Source organism: Dysidea avara, chromosome 12, assembly GCF_963678975.1.
Source record: "Dysidea avara chromosome 12, odDysAvar1.4, whole genome shotgun sequence".
Classification (NCBI taxonomy): Eukaryota; Metazoa; Porifera; class Demospongiae; order Dictyoceratida; family Dysideidae; genus Dysidea; species Dysidea avara.
Window position 1 is genome coordinate 20686897 of NC_089283.1, and position 21016 is coordinate 20707912.

Genomic DNA, 21016 nt, shown 5'->3' on the forward strand with positions numbered 1-21016 from the left:
GAGAGAGAGGTGACGCCAACATCTGGCCCGCATTATTTTTACCGAAATGCTGACGTCATTACCAGCAGTGCCAATCCCAGTTAAAGTGTGCGTTTACATTATGTATTTATAACGTTACTTTTCACGTTGTAAATGCTTGTGGGTTTCGTATTGACGCGTAGTCTACACTAAAGTACACTCAACTGCTCTAAATTTCACTCAACTTGTTGTAAGTGGCTTGAATGCTGCTAGACTATGACACTGTTAATACATTCGGAACTGTGAGGGAATGAAATTACGTAGCGCCATACTGCTGCGGTGCTCATTCAGTTATTTAAATTTCTTATGCGCTTATCTCCTTAATTATCTTGGCGAGTTCGGACGATTTGGAGAGTTTCGTCGTTGTCTCTGTCTGCGGTGAATAATGCGAGCCATCATGTCGCGTCTCAACAATGATGGTGCTTCTAAAAGGCTGGAGCAGCTACGACGAGTGCTCAATACACCATTGAGTGTGAGGAGGTCGTCTTCCAGTTCAAGAGGTAACCACGTGGAGCTTATCAGTGATTGGTGCCTGTTAACAGCACCAGTGTAGGAATATGTTTGTGTATATAAAATGGGGTATGCGTTTGTGCTGCGACGTCATGGGGCCTGGTAGCACAGCACTGTTGGTCCCCTGGTTGGGTCTGGGGATACCCTTAGCATTGATCTTGGAAGCCAATAATATTCATGCACACTGTATTTTGTTGCATGAGATGAAGCATCCGCTTTCTTGACACGGTCCCAGATGCTAGCTTTCATCCTTGCCAATCCATCCTCCTGGGGGGTTCGCTCACCTGGCTTAAATTCAACTCTTGTTAGTTGTTTGCTCAGCAACTCAGCAGAAGCGTGCGCGTGTGTGTGTACATACGTACGTGTGTGTGTGTGTGTGTGTGTGTGTGTGTGTACATACGTACATGTGCGTACGTGCGTGTGTATGTGTGTAGTGTGAGAAACCAAAATTATGACAGATGGACAAACAATATCAGACTATATTCACACCTATTGTTTGCAAATTGATTGCACAAATTGCCTTGCAAATAATGTTGACACATGCAATAGAATGTTACCTACTTGCCTATGCATTTGATGTCTAGAGCCATGCATCTACAGCTTGACCTTCAAGTGGCCAGAGAGTTTCTTACCAAAGAAGACCATCTGATATTAATGTGTTATCTTTTAAGAACGTTGCTTTCTCAAGGCAGGGGCGAATCCAGGAGTTGGCAAGGGGAGGGGCACAAACAGGCTAAGTTGTAGGTGGTTTGGGAGAGTGGAATCTCTTGTTAGTTGCTATATATTTGAAGCAGCAAATCATCACCTCTTAGTAATGTCTTACTATTCATTTTTGCCATTTTAAGCTTTGTAGATGGTTGTGAAGTCTTAAAAGTTGTTTAAAGGCTACCATATAGCCTAAATATTTCAAGGGGGAAAATTTTTGCTGATTGGTTTTGGGGGTTATCAGTGAAAAATTTAGCCATGAAATATCATACAGTCTAATACATTTTTGGAGTGTTTGCGAATCCACGAAAAATTTAGTTTAGCAACATTGCTCAACCTCGAAATATTTAGGCTATACAATATGTATGTCTCAAACACCAGCAGCACAATAATTATTTTTAGAGGCACTTAGTATGCACGAAGGTGCTGGGTGACAGTTTGACAACTGCTTTGATTTTAGTTTTAGATGAATTTGCAATAAATGGTAACAATTTGCATGTTTTATATAGCTAAACTGATTTTGGCCTATCATTTCAATAAAGGAAGTAGCCAGCCCACTATGCTGGGCTTCTCCATAAAGGGAGGGGGATTTGTCCCAAATGCCCCATCCTGGATCTGCCATTGCAAGGTATTCTGATGCAATACTAGATTGACCATGGAGAATGCACAATATGTTACAGCCTTGAAGGTAAGGAATAGGATAATGGTGTGGTGGAGAAGGGTTGGGAAGGTGCAGTAAATGGTAATTACTATTTATTGGAAGTGAACAAAAAGTGATATCTTTCTTACCTCAGTAATGTATTCCAATATTGTAATGAAGTAATGTCTATGCACAGTACTATGGCCTTCACTGTACATGTTATATTTTAGGGGATGTTTTGAGTATAGGAAATCAGTCGATTGTGGTCAAGCCGGCTAAATATCAAGAACTTGTGCCGAGACTCTACGGTATGTGCTGTGCACACACTTCTTTCATAACATGGAATTTAGTTGGTGTCATTGTTAATTCTTGTTAATGCACAACGCATTTGTGAAGCCACAGCCTAGCACTATTATTTTTGAACAGTTGTTATTCCAAGGTTAACTCAAACTTTTTACTTACAGTACCTGAGCTGTTGTCACAGTCCACTCTAAGACATTTGAGATGGATAATACAAAAAGTAAATATGGTAATTTTATTGGCTAGTGTTTCTACTGTACTATTACTCCTTAGGATCTTCTTGGTCAAGATGTGTTCCTTATTGGGCCATCAGGACCGTTGAAGAGACATCTCTCTTTGCTGTACTGTGTAAGTTAAATATCGGTCTGTTTTAATGTGTGCCTAAAATGTCACGAGATTAGGGGCCTACAACTTGACATTGTCCCATGTGAGATTTCAGATTTTTAGCACAATTTCTAAGATTTAGTCAAATTTATGTCATACATATTATTGTGGTATTTGGAATGTTCAAATCATGTGATGCTTTCAGTATAGCTATCAGAAAAATATGTTGAGAAGTCACAGTTGGCATTTGTGATATCACTTTTACAGATTTGTGAATTAAAATTCTTTTTGGATTTCGATATGGGTAGAGATTTAACTTTGACTGACTGTTTAATTAGAATATGTCAAAGCTAGCTATCTTAAGCAACCTTGTGTTTATCATATGCATGCAAAAATTGAATCTCTTGTCAATCTGTCAGTGGTTTTGTCAATTTTAGTAACCTTTTTTATTGCTGTGGTGTATTCAAGGCAGCACCCTTACTTGTAGTTTGTGGTATGTCTTTTGAAGGCCGTACTTGTTACAGTGTTTAGAGATAACCATATTTCATACTGCCCTTTGCACTTATAAAAAGAGCCTGGATACTTTTCCTTTAACCCACCTGACTTCTTACTGAAAAATACCGGTAACAGCTGGTATTGACAATATTTTGACAATCCAGAAATTTCCTTGTACTTAGACCTCATCCTGGCCTTTATTTAGAATCAGGTGGTCATCATACAGCTTGATAGTACTGTATAGTAGGGACCAAAAAGATGTAGGTGTGGCCCATGAAGAAAAACATCACCCAAAAACCAGCCTCACTCTTCCCTGACAACGATGAGGCAGTATTGCTTACATAAAACTAAGCCCAAACAAGCCTTCAGATCATAATGCTTTCAACAAGTTACTACGGAATTTAAAAAAAAGATTATTTAATAGAATTTTCTAGTGAGTAAGTGAGTGAGTGAGTAACTGACTGACTGAGTAACTGACTGACTGACTGATGCCTTCAGACAAGCGTAACTTGATAACAGCTAAGGCTACAAACTTGATTTTTCACTGTTTGATGTCGCTTCAGCCCAAGAAGTGCCTTTTGGCATACCACAGCATGTACAATGCATTCTTCATGGACTTACCAGTGTCCTTCTTTGTGTCCCATTCATCTTTGCTGACAGCAAAAAGTGTCGATTTGGCAGTAGCACGTGATGGCTTCCCATCATAATGGAAATTGTCCATATTTTACATAGTAGCTGCAGTGGTGCTTTTTGAACAGTTCTCGATTCGTACTGCTATGTAACGGGTTGAACATGTTGTTTTTGATGCGACATTTCTTTCTTTTGATGCGGTATGCGTGGATTCACCAGTCATAATCATTATTATTAATTTTACAAAAAAGTTAACAAACAAGTACACACAAAAAATGGAATTTTCAACTGGAGTAGTGACCATAGTACATTGATAAAAAGTACTGAAACAAGCTGGAGTAGTGCATGATGTTAAATCACAGTAAAACAATAATAACTGTTATATCCCTACTGTGCATTTCTGTTATGGTATCTTGAGTACAGTAGGGATATAACACTTCTTATTGTTTTACTGTGGTTTAATGTTGTGAGTACTCCAACTTGTTTCAGTACATTTTATCGATGTGCTGTGGTCCCTACTCTAAGTTGAAAATTCCAATTTTTTGTGTACTTGTTTATAAATACAATGGAGAGTCAGTTATCTTGTGTGGAAGGCAATCATATAACTAAAAAGTACATAAATCAAAATTACCAATCATCATACAATTATTGTAATTGAACGCACATAATTGTATTGACAAATTAAACAGTTAATTTAGCATTCAGATAATATGGGCTAATTGATGTTCATATGATTGACTCTCCACTCACTGTACAGCGTTTGTGTATCAACTGATGATTTTAAATAACATACCATATTGTATTACACGTTGAATTTCCTGGTGGCATTAGGTTATTTTTTAATATGTGCAGGAGCTAACTCAGAGAGAAGTGGAATACATTTCACTGTCTAGAGACACAACAGAGGCGGACCTAAAGCAGAGAAGGGAGATCATTAATGGAACTGCCCACTACATTGACCAGGTAAGGGCATCTGCTGTACAACTGAAATGAATTACTGAGAGGTGGGCTATGATCTATACCTTTTGGTATAAGACTGTGGAGCATTATCGGCAACATTCCAACAATGGGAAGACTGTAAATTGTGCAAGTTACCTACGTACATCCCCCAATTGTTTTAAGTCAATGGTACTAAATAGTAAGGTATGGGTTTCCTAAATCTTTTCTTCATGATGGCTTGACGGTATTGTTCGGGTACAGTGAAGCCCAAACATGGCTTCAAAGCAAATTGCAGGGCTGAAAGAAATACTCGAGTACTTGTTAAGGATTTTAGTACTTGGATAGTAAACTTGGTACTCGAGTACTTGTTAAGATCATGTGATCCATCTGGTATCGTCTTAAAAATAACACCATGAAGACTAACTGTAGAGTTTGATTGGTGTAAATTAATGCACATTGCTAATGCCTTGTCAGGAACACTAAAATACCGGTGGCATGTGCCTTTTGGGGTACCCTCTGTGCCTTGTCTTTCCTTTTATTTTCAATAATTCTTGATGCTATGAAAGCATATCGAGGCATTAATATTCTGTATCAACACCTTCCTTGAGTAGCATATTTTGATGCCACAAAATTGTTTTTAGCACTTGCGCTCAGTAGATAGCTACCTTGAGTAAATAGATTTTTAGGAGGTATGGTCCACATGCTCAATCGTATCAACCATGGGCATTGTCTTGAACCTATTGTGTGTCACACTCTGTTATTATTAAAATATGAAATAGTGACACCTTAGCATGGTAGGTGAATTGCTGACTCGAGATACTCTAATACAGCAGTCACCCTAATAGAACAGTCAAACGTGTATAGCTGTATATATGCTATAACAAAAGAACCAAACAAACTAATATATTAACCCCCTCATTGCCAAATTTGTAGAGGTTCCAATCTACTGCTTCTAAACTGCTGTAACTTACACATCATACCATATAATCATATAAAACTATATACCATTTTACTCGCTATAGAACAAGGAATTTTATTATCAAGTTGCTGTTTACACAAGAGCAACCACAAAGCCATTATATAACTTTAAAATACAAAAAATTGAGCTATGGTGAAATTTCACAACTTTATAGGCTAGCACTGTTTATGATAATACAATAAACACCACTAACCTGTTGATAGCTGAAGCGATTATCTCTAAGTCTGGTTTTCTAGCATTTGTGTAAGTGCACATACGCATACAGGCACGAGATCACTGTTTTGAAGTGTACAAAAGTAGCAACACGTTACTCCAACCTATATAATCCCTCTCCTTACTGTTTCTCTTTATTAGGAACGCCATTATTACTTTGAAGAATCGTCTACAATGCTTGTTATCAACATTCTGAAAGTACGTGATTGCATCATATAACCACGTGATAGTGCACGAGAGACCGGTTATCCCTGTTCCCGTTTACTTAGGGGCATGGATAAGCGCAGGGGTTACTAAAACGCTCGACTGAAGTTACAGAGCGTTTAAAATGTGATGCTACGGGCTTTATGATCGAAACCACCATATGGTGGCTGTGGCAGTGAGAGGGTTAATTTAGAAATGAAGTAGGGATCCAAGCAATAAAAACTAAAAAAGTAGTGAAACAAGAGATGAATGATGATAATGCAGCATAGCTTGGTGGGAAAATTCCTACTTTGGCATTGAACAAAATCATTGTTATAACATGCCAAATTGCCAATGTAGGGATTTTCCCAGCTGTCTGGTACATACTACTGTCCATATCTCAGAAAATGTCTGTAACTAAGAATAACATGCTAATGTGCTAAAGTAACTGACTTAAATATAAGTGATATTGTCATTGCTATCAGTTAGTGCTATAAAATTTTACAGACAGAGGAAGGTCACTCCCCTGGGCTATACAAATGTATTATCACCTAGTGACCAAGAGGTAGTTATTATTTTAGTAGAATAAACAAGCCACCAAACAGGTTAACACTTAGTCTAACCTTTAGGCTCCCTCCTTGTGTTATCATCACACTTCATTATAGTCAATAGACTACAAGCCATGTGATTAATTTGGGGTAGTTGGAAAAAGCGAATACCGTCGGACGACACGGATATTTTTAAAATTTTATAAAACAGTTATTTTTTATACCAAACGTTGTTTTTACAGCAGCATTTGCTTCCAGACCCAGGTGTTGATCTTGTCATAGCACTTATCCATTTATAAGCGCATGTGTGAAGGATAGACTAGCACTCTAAAGACCATATAGTGGTATACACGTGCTGTAGAAATCTAATTCAGTGTCATAGAGATTAAGCTGGCACGTCCCAACCTAATCTCGTAGGCCAGGTCCTTGAAACCCTCAATGCTTGGTGAAGCGCCTGCGCCTTATACTAAAAGGCATAAGATTGTGGATTTGACCTGCTAAGCTAAGTTGAACACTATATTATGGTCTTTGGGATTCTGTAAAGTGCTGGTCTAGTCCTTCGCACGTGCGCTTATAAATATGACAAGATTGAATCCCGGGTGACCACTGTAAAACAATGTTAGGTATGAAAAATAACTGTTATATAAATGTAAAAGTGCTTTTTGAAAATGTCCATGTGTGCGTCCGTGTCCGATCGTATCCGCCTTTTCCAGCTACCCATTAATTTGGGCTGTCCTAATTCCCCTACAGAAAATGGAGGTGCCCAGATATCAGAGACCTGAATAAGGGAGGTTTCACTGTACTAAGTTATTCTGTGTATTGGGTGGTTAGTATGACAGGATTTCGCCAGTGGTCCTTGAGAATTTGGCTGTAAATGGATTTTAATTAATTAAATGCACAGTGTATTAGCATGGTCTTTATAAAAGTCTATTAAAGTTAGAGGTCATTCCACCATTCTACTAGTCCTGTCCATTCTACCAGTCCATTCCACCTAGTCCACTGAATCCAGATGCTGGCCTTCTCTGCTGTTTGTTTTGTTGAAGGTTTGAAATGGAATTCGCTGACTGTGTTATGAGTGCACCATTGTCAATAATCACCAACATATTCCTGTTCATACATGCCCAACTCTTTGAATTCCAATGCTATTTTCCTGTTTAAACATGCCCAACTCTTAGAAGCCTATAAAACAGGCTACATTGCACTGCATTTCATGTTATACACTGTTGTTTAGTTAGCAGAGAATTTAAACTGAAAGTCTTAGAAATAATGTGGACCAGGGATAGTAAGCAACAGAAGATGGAGAATCCAAAGCCACCGAAGGAGACAGCTGAGAAGTCAATTATATCAAATCTTGGCCACATAGCTGATAGTATCACCAGTAGATTTAGTTGTGGTGGAAAGTTGATGCTACCTCCTAACAGCACCGTGTCATTAACCTACAAGACTACAATACATGGTGTTCAGCAGTGTGCTTCAACTGATAAGGAGGTTAAAGTTATGTGGTGTGATTTTCCTGGTGTAGATCATACAGCCATGAGTAAGCTACTTGATGCGTGCACTGTTGCTAGTTTTGGATACAAAGGGGAGAGTGTTATAGATAGAAACTATCGTTATGCTTTTAAATTAGATCCTAAAGACTTCATGACAACGTTTCAACTTTGTGACACTCCAATTCTTGGAGAGATTGGATTAATAAATCCAAATTTTGCTAGTTTACAGGCAGAACTGTACAAGTTGAACATTTATGCACCTGGTGGCTTTTTTAAGTCACACGTTGACACTCCACGATCAGCACAGATGTTTGGTAGTCTTGTGGTTTGTTTACCAACTCAATTTAGTGGTGGAGAGCTAGTAGTACGTCACCAGAGAAAAGAAATAAAGTATGATTGGTCTTCTGCCTCTGATCCATTGAATGGGTTATGTTGGGCTGCTTTTTACAGTGATATTGAACATGAAGTTCTGCCTGTTACCGAAGGATATCGAGTCACCTTAACATACAACCTTTACTATGGTGATGATCTTGACAGACCCAAAGTTGACTTAACAGGTAATCCTTTCTTCAGAACACTTCAAGCAGCACTTAGTAATCCCTTGTTCATGCGTGAAGGAGGTGTACTGGGCTTTAATACACATTATTCTTATACTTTTGATTTGCAGTGGGCTGATGTGTTGGGTAATACCCAACTGACTGTGGACAAAGTGGAAGTTGTTACCAAGCTACAGAAATTCCCTATTCAGCAATTCATTAACCAATCTCCTGCTGAACAAGAGTTGACCTTGAAAAAAGTTGGGATCACAGACGCTGACATAGCAAATATATTACATAATGTTTCTGGTTTATCAATTTGTCCAAGATTAAAAGGTGCTGACTACATTATATTCAACAGTGCAAAATTCCTTGGCCTCCCAGTTCATATCAAACCATTACTACAGGAGATGCCACCATCTGCAAGGGATAAGAATATTGCTCTACACAATTCTGTCGACTTCAAGTATCAGTTATACCGTGATGACATCTCTGGAAGTGCAGAATGTTTATTCAATCTGTTTGGTGAAAAACTTTGCCAGTTTAGGGATGAAGATATTACTTGGTGTCAGCAGCCTGAATACAACCAACCAGCTGCAGCCATGTTGCGCTGTGAATCGATGGAAGTGTGGTATAAAGCTGCAGTTATTTTAATAGGTATCCCAATCTGGAGTGAGTGTCGACAACAGTTGGTGATGCAGAGTGAAGGAAGCACACAATCTGGGTCATCTGTAAAGATCGAGGATAATGTTGAGACGTGTTTTAGGGTGTTTAATGTATCAGATTAGCTGATTTTGTGTACTCTTTAGTTATGGCTTCTCATGATTAAATATTTCATTATTATACAATCTAGCATCATTTTGAGGTAATACAATGACATGTGTCATTTTACAGTACATTTTAGTAATTGATCTTTTGCGACTCCTTAAGAAGAGATGGCTAATATGGCAGCTCTTATTTAGATACTGTAGTTGAGAGGACTTCTCACTGATTTATTATGTTAGGTCACAGATCTGATATAGTGTAGCATTTCTTCACAAAATGCATGTAAAGCTTGCGGTGTCCTGGTCCACGTATTTTACCCTGTATGTACTACGGTTGGCAAAAAAGCATGTCTCAGGAGGAAGCAACATCAAACAGTAAAGAAATCAAGCTCCTTAGTGCGGCCTCGATGCTAATAAAGCACGAGGCAAACCGAGTGCTTTATTAGCATCGAGGCCAAGCACAGAGTGCTTTGTTTTTCATATAGCACGAACAAGGCAATGCTTTAAACGGTTTATGGAACTTTCTAGTCGTGTAGCTTCACCATACACTAAGACTTGTAATTAACACGCGTTGCACGAACTATTAACAGCCTGAATACATACAAACTAGTTTAACAAAGTAACTCATGCATGGTTCACCATATTTTGGCATAGCAGACGTTCATCACATATTTTATCAGTTTTAGTAAAAACCCACGATCGATTCTATTGTGACACATGGTGAAGTATTTCCATGATATTTCCAGGACTTGTCCATTTACATTAACAAGCATAACAGCAATGTTACCTTCTCCCACCCATCATTGAAGCATTTAGGTAAGTCTGTAAAAGCAGTCCAGTGGTAGAATTCGTATTGGCTGGGGTGATTTATCACTCAGCACAGCGAGGCTATCAGCCTTCACCAGCTTGGGTGATTTGTCATATTGGCGTGAGTGCCGCAGGCTATTAGCCTGCACTAAGGCACGTGGGCAACTGTGCTTTATTGTCCACAAAGAGTGCTTTAATTCACCGCAAAGAGTGCTTTATTGCAAATAAAGCACTCTTTGTAAATAAAGCACTTTGCGGTGCAATGAAGCACTCTTTGTGGGCAATAAAGCACTGTTTTCCCTAAAGTATACTTTATGAAATTTAAAGTACACTTTTTCCTTTGATCTTGCCCACACAAAGTTCTATAATGTGTAATAAAGCTGAAATGTTGTCTGTCTGTCTGTCAAGCTGCTCATACTCACCAGTATTGCCATGATCAATTCTCAAAGTGAAGCACTCATCATCCAGCTACTCAATAAGATTTTATTGCGAGCTTCTGTGTGATTCTGTTTGTCTTCTACAGCGTGTAGAAGGCTATAATATAGAAAACATTCTTTGAAAACCATCGCACGAATTGTTCAAGTGGTGCACGAGATTACCATGCAGTACGTTGGGTTTGACATGGTTACATGTCTATGTGACCATACCTTTTGTGTACACCTTTTAAAAACTCAATTCATAGTGTCTCAGTATATCCAAAGAACACAGGATTTTTACAAAATTAAATGTCCCTCATCTGGCAACTTGCAGCAAATCAATGCCTACTTTTGTTTGTTCTTTGTAGCTCATTGAAGGCACTGCTGTAAGGAAGACTTGGTTAAAAGGTGAGCTACATTCTTGTCAAACCACAGACAAGAAACTGTAGTGTTTTATAGTGTATCGTGGAATGGACTGGAATGGTAGAATGGAATGGTAGTTAGATAAGTTAGGCATTCTTTATAAAACCTCCTCTTTATAAAGACCGTTTTACTTTAAATTGTTGCTATCTTATTGTTTTGAGTGTATCCCCATAGGATGGCCTTATTATTGATTGTACCACATGTCTTAAATCAGAATGATATCTGACTTATGATACAACAATAGCTACCCCCATACTATAACAGCTTGGTTGTGCGAAAGACGTATCCATGAAATTAAATTAAAAGAAACTGGCAACTAATCAGGAATTCAGCAAGACTGCACAAGTCTATGATAAAAGACCAGCTTCATATAGATTTACTAGTATTTTAAAAATTGTTAATTTAAAAATGAAATAAGGATCTATGCAATAAAAAGTAGTGAAACAAGAGATGAATGATGGTATAACAGCATAGCTCAGTGGGAAAGTCCGGCATTGAACAAAATCATAGCTAATGTGCCAAAGTAGGGACTTTTCCACCAAGCTATGCTGTAATATCATCATTCATCTCTTGTTTCAGTATTTATTGCATAGGTTCCTACGTACTTCATTTTTAAATTAACAAATTTTAAAATACTAGTTTGTTTAGTTTTTTGTTGCAGCACAGCTAGTTACAGTGTAACTTGTGACTATTCTATTAGAATATCATGCATGACTGTTGTATTAGAGTGACTGTTCTATTAGAGTATCTCGAGCCAACAAACGGGTGTGCAGCTGGCTAGCTAGACCAAGAGTTCATAATACTAGACAGATGCTAAAGCATGTGGGAGTGAGCCTGAGCTGATATATTGAAGCTTTATAGTGATCAGCACTGAAAAGTGAAGTGTGATACTTTTATATCAATGAAATAGCTGCAAAAACTTCTAACAACAATTACATCGAGTGTTGCTGGAGACCTAGGTAAACTGTTAACAAATGACGTAACGTCTTGTGGAAGATTGAGTATGTGTCCACTGTAGCCATATTGTCCATAAGGAAGGCGATAGATGGACATGATTGGAATTATCCGAGAAATCAACATTTCTTTGCATTGAGTCAAACCCTACACACAAATAGACACACACACACATTCTGTATTAACCACATTATAAACTCTAGGTATAAAGTAACCAGTCTAGAAAAGTGTCTATGTACAGAAATGTGTGTCATTAAAAGATGACTTCTACTTTCTACTGTATCAACACATCCCGCTATTTTGATTTCACACACCTTACCACTATCAACACCTATCAACAGTTCTATATTACTACTAAAAGGTAAATTAATTTTGTGGAAGTGCTGCACTGGCAAAGACTGTATTTAACACCATGAGGTGGAAATGTGCTTTTACAACATTAATGGAACTTACAGATAGTTCATGTGGTACTGGACCTGGATCCATGTTATTTTCCTGAATAATATTATATTAATGTTTTATGAATGTGAATTAACATAGAGATTACTTTTTTATTCGAAGCTGTCAAGCAGAACAATTAGCTACTTTTGCCGTATTTCACGGTACCAAGAGGTATTTCAGAATGGAACAGTCTGTGCAGTATTCCAGATGTTGAAATATTTATGTATATAATATGTTAATTTATACAGATTAATGGTAACTGATGTAATTGTTTAGGACTGTGATTGTGACAACTTAAATTGAAATTATTACACAACGGTAGCCATGACTATTATTATAGACTATAAAGGCATAATTACAACTACAAGAAGTAAACGTACAGATGATATTGTCCAAGTGATGGCTGCGTACGTAATTGTTGGACTATTGTGTTGGAATTGCGGCTGGCCGTCAAAACTGCCAACATCAATTTGTTCATCTGCACTGGTTTCTTCTGCACTGCTTTCTTCTTCTTTTCCTGTGAACAAATCATATCCATCTTCCTCTTCATTGTAGCTGTTGTAGGGCTCGTCATCTTGCTCGTCATAGTGGAGAGGATCTATTGCATAATGTTCACTTTGATGATTCGACCATCCAAAAATGTGCAAACTGCCTCGTTGCTGGTATTGGATACATACGAAGTGTTGTTGTTCACTCAAACTACTAACTTGTGTCAACATTGGAGGCCATATTGACCACATGTTCTGTACAGTCGCAATGGAATTCACCGCTTTTGTAATGTAAATGTTCGGGCACGCGTACAACGCACGGCAGCCTGTGTGGGGGCTATCCGTTTTCGTATTAAATTTTTGGGCACGCGATGCACACAACGCACGGCGACTACCGGTATGTGTGGGGCTCGCTCAGGCTTGCCCCAATAAAGAGGGTGGGAGAGTATTCAACACTGTATTACCTGGTCAAACCATACTTTCAAAGATTGCACAATGACTGTCAGCACCAAAACTTATTAAATTGCTACTGAAAAGGGTGTTGATTCTATTAAAGCAAAGCACCAAGAATGCTTTCCTTTGATAAATCAACACCTATCAACTTGATAAATCAGAGGTCCGACTCACAATGACGCGTTGTAACGTCACAAAACAAAATGGCTGCGTTAGTTGGGGGAAGTGTGTACTGAAGTCATTGGAGCAATGGAGGTTACGAGCGAATTAGACGTTGCCGAGGACAGTATTGAAAAAGGTATGGTGCTATAATAATAACGAAACTTTTAAGCTATGTTCTTGTAGAACAAGGAGACTCTGAGGGAGATATTTCATGTGATAGCGAGGGTAGTCAGTGCCTTGATCGTCGAAATGACGAATCCGCCGTGTCCGGGGTCGTGTCTTCACTTAGATCTAAGAAATGTGTTATATCGCCAACAGTTAAAGCTTGGAGAGGGTTGTATTGTTGTGTTCCGCTTTGTCACAGCTCGTCAGGAGAGAATCCAGAAAGAAAAAGACTAGGATTACCTGCTGTCTCATTTCATTGTTTCCCAGATCCCCAGACGCAGAAAGGGAAGGAATGGATTAAACGAATACGCAGGGATCCAGGCCCCAAGTTCAAAATTACATAGATCACTAAAGTTTGTTCCTTGCATTTCAGACCAGAAGACTACCGTTTTAATGAATTACAACTGGAGTCATGCAGACCCCGCTTAATGCCAAATGCATATCCATCTGTGTTTCCTTGGACTACAACCGTGTTACAAAGTTCGACCATGACATCAAAGATAGCTGCTTCTTCACAGCAATGGTGTGATTTTAGATCAGATTCAACTGAACTATTTAGCCATGAACATCCTGCTGATGATCTCAGTGATACTTTTTCCACTTTTCTTGAAGCTGACAAAAGAATTCCAGACTTGGAATTAGAAATTAAGGAACTAAAGGATAAGTGTCATAGTCTGGAAATCGAAGTCAAGGAACTGAAAGCGGATCATAGACAGTTGGAAGTAAAAGTACAAAATCTCGAAGGCAAGCTACGGGAAAGTGATAGTAATGCAGCACAGCAACTTTTTCGTTTGGAGAATGTTAAACAGAAAGCTGGCCTAGTCAAATTTTATACAGGATTCCCAGATTATGACATGCTAATGATTTTTTATGACAAAGTCTTGAAGGATGATGCTGAAGTAATGCGGTTATGGAAGGGCAAAGATTGCAAAGATGATTTTGATGGAGTCAAGTGTGGACGGCCAAGTAAACTTTCATTACTCGAACAATTTTTTATGACACTTGTACGGCTACGCTTGGGACTTCCGGAGTTAGATCTTGCTAACCGATTTGGTATGTCACAATCATCAGTGTCACGCATCACCTTAACGTGGATCAATTTGATGTACCATAATTTCAAGGCGATAGTGCAATTTCCATCATGGAATGTAGTCAATAAATACATGCCAGAGATCTTTAAGAAGGATTATCCTAACACCAGGATCATTATAGATGCAACTGAGCTTGTTATAGAATGCCCCTCATCACTGTCACATCAATTGGCTACTTTTTCAAACTACAAGAATAGAAACACTGTGAAGGTACTGGTAGGAATTACACCCAGTAGCGTAATTTCTTTTGTGTCACAAACCTATGAAGGTTCCATATCTGACAGAAAATTGGTAGAACAGAGTGGATTACTGCAAATGTTAGAGCCTGGTGATGAAGTGATGGCTGACAAGGGTTTCCTTATTCAAGACCTACTTGCCCCATTAGGTGTTCGGTTAAATGTTCCTCCATTGCTGCAGTCCAATTCCCAAATGCCACCAGAAGATGTGGCTGTGACTAAGAAAATAGCCCAGTTAAGGGTACATGTAGAGCGAGCCATTGGTAGAGTCAAAGAATTTCACATCTTACAGAAAGTCCTTCCAAGTTCAATATGGGATTCTATTAATGAAGTTATTTTTGTGTGCTGTATGTTAACTAACTTCAGTCCTCCTTTAGTATCATAATCTTTCAATGTTAAAATTATTACAGTGCTAGTAAACTAAGATTAACTACCTACCTACATTTACTGCAGAGTCATAATGACTATGACCATTATATATAATTAGTAATGGTGGAGGGCTGAATGATTTCCAGTGTTTACACAAATCCTGGGTTGTTACTGGAATGAAAATTCCTCCTGTCATCTTTGGGATTGGAGGTGGCTGACAAGGAAACCTGCGAGCATAAGAAGCGCTGTCGTTCATAACAGTTAGTACAACTATATCTCTTTTAAGCCCAATGACTAGCAACCGAACTTCTAAGTCTCCACCCCACTCTGCTGGGTTGAGAATTGCTTGTTGTCTCTCCAACCACTGGGTAGTTGATAAGCCATCCTCTAAACGGACTGCAGGATTGTCACTCATTACTTTTACAACCATTTGTCTTAAATGCCTACTAATGATCCTGCAACCCCTACTGCTGCTGTCAACAAATCCAGCTTGGTGGGCTATAGCATGGTACAGGCAGCTGCCATCACCATACACTGAATGCTTCTGTAAGCTCAGTTGCTGGAGAACGTAGGGAAGTGACGGCAAACTTTGCTTTGTTATGGAGATGATCTCTAATTCCTCTTTTTTGGGAGCAAAAGCAGATGGAATAGTCTTTGATTGGGCAACTGGTCCAGGTGTAAACAGTGATTTAGATAATGGTGGGGTAGTTTTGGATAAAGAAACAGGTGTCGCTGGAGATATCAGTGGAGTAGCTTTTACTGTGGGTGTTATTGATACTGGTGGAGTAGCCTTGGATAAAGATACGGGTATTGCTGGAGATACTAGTGGAGGAACTTGTGTTATTGATAGTGGTGGAGTAGTCCTGGATAAAGATACAGGTGTAACAGTCATTGTTTTAAATATCGGTGGTGGAGTAGCTTCTATGATTGATGTTTTAGATACTGGTGGCTTGGTCTTTGATGGGGAAATGGGTGTGTTGGGTTTTGATTCAAAAACAAGTGGATTGGTCTGTGATAAATAAACAGAAGAGCTGGACTTTGTACTAGGACTATCAGAGAAAATCGTATGAGGCACTACAGATGGTAAAAACTGTCCAAAGTAGAATGCTTGAGCTTTTTGTAGTGCTGATTTCATAAATACAGGATCATAGACAATCCATTCTACAAAAACACTTTGAATTGGTGACCAGACCACAAAATCACACCAGGAAAGTTGAGTGACGTACATCTGGGTCTGCACTTGATAATAATATGCATGACGTTTGGATAAGGACATTGTAGTGTTGTCTAAAACAAGACAGAAGTTAGATACTTCTTTGCAAGCTACTTCAAAAAGCATATTATTACATGAAAAGGGACACTTCACCTCTAAGCACCCTCTCTTGTAATGTTCTTCCGAAGCATCATAGACAATTCCATCAGGAGTTGTGGCAAGCCAAGGCAGAGATGGGTGCACTGACAAACCACATGAATTTACTACAATAGATTTACCCATTTTACGTTGATAGTCCATGTATGACTTAATTGCTACTGATTCATGATCACTGCCATAGCGAATGGCAGGAATATCAATGGATCCAGGAGACAATTTTTTCCGAACAAAAGCTTCACAACTAGTAGTAGCCTTTCGATGACACACTTCTTTCATTATTGATGCTGTGATTCTGAGTTTCCGCTCTTTGTGCCAACGTTCAGAGTCTGACTGGGCCTGTGTGCTTGTAGCAAGTTGTCTACAAGAGTCTGGGCTCAACCACACATGATTATAATACAGCTTGTCAACTAAATCTTGCTGCTGTACAGGCACAACCTGATCTTGGAGAACGCAAGACTTGCTTGCATCTGGGGTACACGCATACGAATGATCCAGCCTAATGGACTGCTGTGCTGTAGCTAACTCACTTAAATATTTCTTCTTTTTTGCAGCTGTTCGGTCTAATCGCTCTTGTCTTTCCCTTTTCATCACTTCAATTCTATTTTCAACAGCAGGTGGTGCATCTTCATCTAGCAGCTGAAGAAAACAGGAAGTCCCATATCTAGTCAGCATTGCTTTAGTTTGGCTAGCCTTCTTTTTCTCAGATTCAGTGGTAGCTAATAAAACAGCTTTATCGGCAGCATTCATCTTGCATTGCTCAAGCACAGCTAGCCGGTTATGTAGATTTCTTGCCTTATTCGGGTCAACGATTCTCTTTGAAACAGGGCGACAGTCCCAAGAGTTTACACGGTGAACTTTACATCGTTTGTCAGTGCCATATTCTTTCTTACTTACAGTTACTTCATCAGTCGGCAGAGGCACAACATTACGTTTCCTAGGAATGTTCCATGTTTGCAGTCTATCTGTACACCCTTTTAACTCATCTTCATATAATCCTAGTAAATGTATTCTTCCAAGCAATACAGCATTGCTGTCACATGGTTGCAACATCCAAACAACCCAGCTGGACAAGCACAGTGTGCACTTGCAACACATGCAGTTGATTCATGAAAAACAACAACAGTAGTGTACACACGGTCCTTACGCATAGAAGGTAAAACAGTAGCTCTCACAGAGACATAGCCAGGATTTTGAAGAAAAGGATGGTATTTAATGTCCTGCGCATGACCATCTCTAAAAAAAACATAGGCTTTACTTAGTGTTCTAGTGTACTCGATTGGCACAGCTTCATTGGCACACATTTGATAAAGCTCTTCACTCGAACTGTCTGGGTTTCTTTCTGCAATCTCTTCTAAGTGGCTGACCTTCTTGAGATGGACCTTTCTATCAACTAAGTGATGGTAAATTGTACTAAAAGTTACTTTGGGCAATTTGTACAGTTGTGAAGTCCATTGTGAGTCATCATAATCTGGGAGGCATCTAAGTAAGTCATATGATAATGACTGCGGTGGTAATATCGACATTAATTTCTTCTGGCAATTAATTCCTCTGTCTGGGTCGACCAGGTATTGATCCCAACCATACTTGATGTAAGAAAGCACTCTGCAGGAGAAATACATTAGAGATAACTTCAGTTCTGGTGACAGCAAAGATATGAAAATACAATTGATGGTAATTCATTAATTAAAGGACCCCTACTGATGGACCTGAACAACAGTGTGTCAAGCATTACTACAAACTAAAGAAAGGATTGCTTTACCTTTCAACAAGATCTGGTTTATTACCCGACACCGGTGCCCCACGATAGGCCAACCATCTTTTCAGCTGAGATATTTTCAAGTCTTCTGGCTGTTTACCATTGAGCGATGCACCGGGAACATCGCTTTCAGTCAGCACCCAGAAGTCATGAGAGACACAGTTATTTGTAAAGGAATCATCGTCATCCACTCCGATAACTGTTTCAAGTTCACCATCATTCTTGGTCCAACTCGTGGTCCAGAGAAGACTACGCGTTTCTAAATACAAAAATCTTGATCACAACATTCAAACAGTGTTGTTTCCAACCTTACCGTCGTGAAGAACGCCCTCAACACGGTTTAATTCGCTCGAAACCTCCATTGCTCCAATGACTTCAGTACACACTTCCCCCAACTAAGGTGGCCATTTTGTTTTGTGACGTTACGACGCGTCATTGTGGATACGGGCCATAAGTTGCTGCTGTACCAATTTATTTTTAAAAATTGTGTAGTGGAATTTTTTTCTGATTGACTAACTTACTTACTAATGCCTTCAGACAAACGTAACTTGATAATTGCGAAAGTTGCTGGCTTGAGTTTTTCACCTCTACATGTCACTGTTCCATTCGGGTAGTTGGAAAAGGCGGATATAGTTGGACATGGACACGGATATTTTAAAAATACACTTTTATATTTACAAAACAGTTATATTTCATACCTAATGTTGTTTTTACAGCAGCATTTGCTTCCAGACCCAGGTGTTGATCTTGTCATGGTGCTTATCCATTTATAAGCGCATGCGAGAAGGATAGACTAGCACTCTAAAGACCTATAGTGTTGTACACATGCTCTAGAAATCTAATTCAGTGTCATAGAGATTAAGCTGGCATGTCCAACCCTAATCTTGTAGGCCAAGTCCTTGAAACCCTCAATGGTTGGTATAAGTGCCTGCGCCTTATACTAAAAGGCGTAAGATTGTGGATTTGGCCTGCTAAGTTAAGTTGCATGGGGCATACAAACTAATCTCTACAATTATATAACTCTGTATTAGACTTTAGAGCATGTGTACAACCAAGAGTTCATAATATAGAAAAAATATGAACTCTTGGTATAATACTATATGGTCTTTAATTTCAAAGGGAAAATTTTTAAAAACTCTGTATCCTATGCAAGGCATATGCATACCCCAACAAATCCCCACAGTTGGCATGTCTGCATGTAAAAAGCACACTAATAGGTATGTCCTCATATCCCCAGGTCCCCGCTGTCACAAAACATCTGGGCTACATGCACCCATCATCCCTTCTAAAAGTTGTTTCTGCCTCTGTTAACACACCAGTACAGTCTATCAACATATCAAAAGAGGTAATCATATATTGTGGGATAAATCATGAACATTAACATAACAATGTTGATGCAGTACATAAGCAACTAATATTGATTTCACATTGCAACAATTATTGTGATTGAATATGATGTCAGTGATAATCCTTCACTTTCCAGTACCTCTGTTTCAAGCACTGCAAGAAACAGAGGTACTGGAAAGTGAAGGATTTTTTAACACCAAGTAAGAGCACTACCAGCTGACCTACAAGAACATTGTGATAATAACTTGTTTACATCAAGTACAACCGATATGTGGTTATATGCGTGGACATGGGTAGTATGTATACTGTTTGCACATTTTGTGTGTATCTTGTGCTTGTATATGATGTATGCGTGTGTCTATCTATTGAAATGAAAAGGTCTAATCTGGTGTTCCACATTTGTAATCTCTGAAATAGACCCTCAGCAAAGCATCTTGTGCTGTGAGTGACAAACCAAGCTCCCGAGTTGTCCTTAGGGCACTATGGCAGTGGCCATAGCAAGTTTTATTCATGGAAAAGTATCATTATATTCTAATAGAACAGTCAGGCAAAATAAAGTACTCTAATAGAACAGTCACAAACAGTATAGCATAATGTGTTAAATTCTATCTGAAAACACTCCCAGATGTAATCTCAGAGTTGCTATGTCATTTTTTCAGATTTGGTATCCTCCCAGACAACCTAGAAAGGCATGCTTCGCAAATAAATGTATTGCACACATCTTTAGTGGTAACCCTGACTGTAGCCATTACTTGGCCTGACCAATAAATTGCAGTTTCCACCAGCCCTGGTTCTAATAACAATTCACAGCTACTAGGAATGTATGATATATGTTCATCAATTTGTGTTTTGTTTCAACTCCGCTACAATGCAGAATTCATCATACACCCCCATGGATTGAGTCTTTCAATTATATAGCTAATAAAATCAGTGATATCCCCCCAAAAACACCTTTGCTGTAAAAAAGGCGCATCCAAGAAACTACAAGTACTTGAAAAAACAGCTCAGCTATAGAAAAAGACTAACAGGCAACTGAAAGAGCTGATATCTGGAGCAGCCAAGAATCAATGTTACTACAACTACCAAAGTTTTCATGCTTGGCTGCAAAACAGGTGAAATGAAAGCAACTGGCAACCAAAATAGCTGATATCTGAAGCGGCCAAGAATAAAATTTATGCTGATACAACCAACATTGAATGTTAATCATTCAACTGTGTTCTATACATTCATCCCTACTACATCATAAATTAATTCTTTGTTAC

General features: G+C 38.8%; 2 protein-coding genes across 2 annotated transcripts in view; both read left to right on the plus strand.

The window, feature by feature from the left end:
• The first annotated feature begins 335 nt into the window (after positions 1-335).
• The window catches only part of LOC136240356 (von Willebrand factor A domain-containing protein 8-like), a 64888-nt gene continuing 44207 nt past the window's right edge, over positions 336-21016 (plus strand). The window contains exons 1-5 of the mRNA XM_066031308.1: positions 336-518; positions 2104-2181; positions 2338-2393; positions 2447-2521; positions 4475-4585. Of these exons, the coding sequence (XP_065887380.1) occupies positions 404-518; positions 2104-2181; positions 2338-2393; positions 2447-2521; positions 4475-4585 (435 nt within the window). The 5' untranslated portion in view covers positions 336-403. The remainder of the gene's footprint in view (positions 519-2103; positions 2182-2337; positions 2394-2446; positions 2522-4474; positions 4586-21016) is intronic.
• Positions 13437-15576, plus strand: LOC136240357 (uncharacterized). Its single transcript, XM_066031309.1, has 2 exons — positions 13437-13554; positions 13602-15576. Exon 2 carries the CDS (start codon positions 14012-14014, stop codon positions 15293-15295), a length of 1284 nt encoding a protein of 427 aa, XP_065887381.1. The 5' UTR covers positions 13437-13554; positions 13602-14011; the 3' UTR covers positions 15296-15576.

Excerpts from the sequence above, each read along its gene's own strand:
- LOC136240357 (XM_066031309.1), top strand. The coding sequence starts at position 14,012 with ATGCCAAATGCATATCCATCTGTGTTTCCTTGGACTACAACCGTGTTA.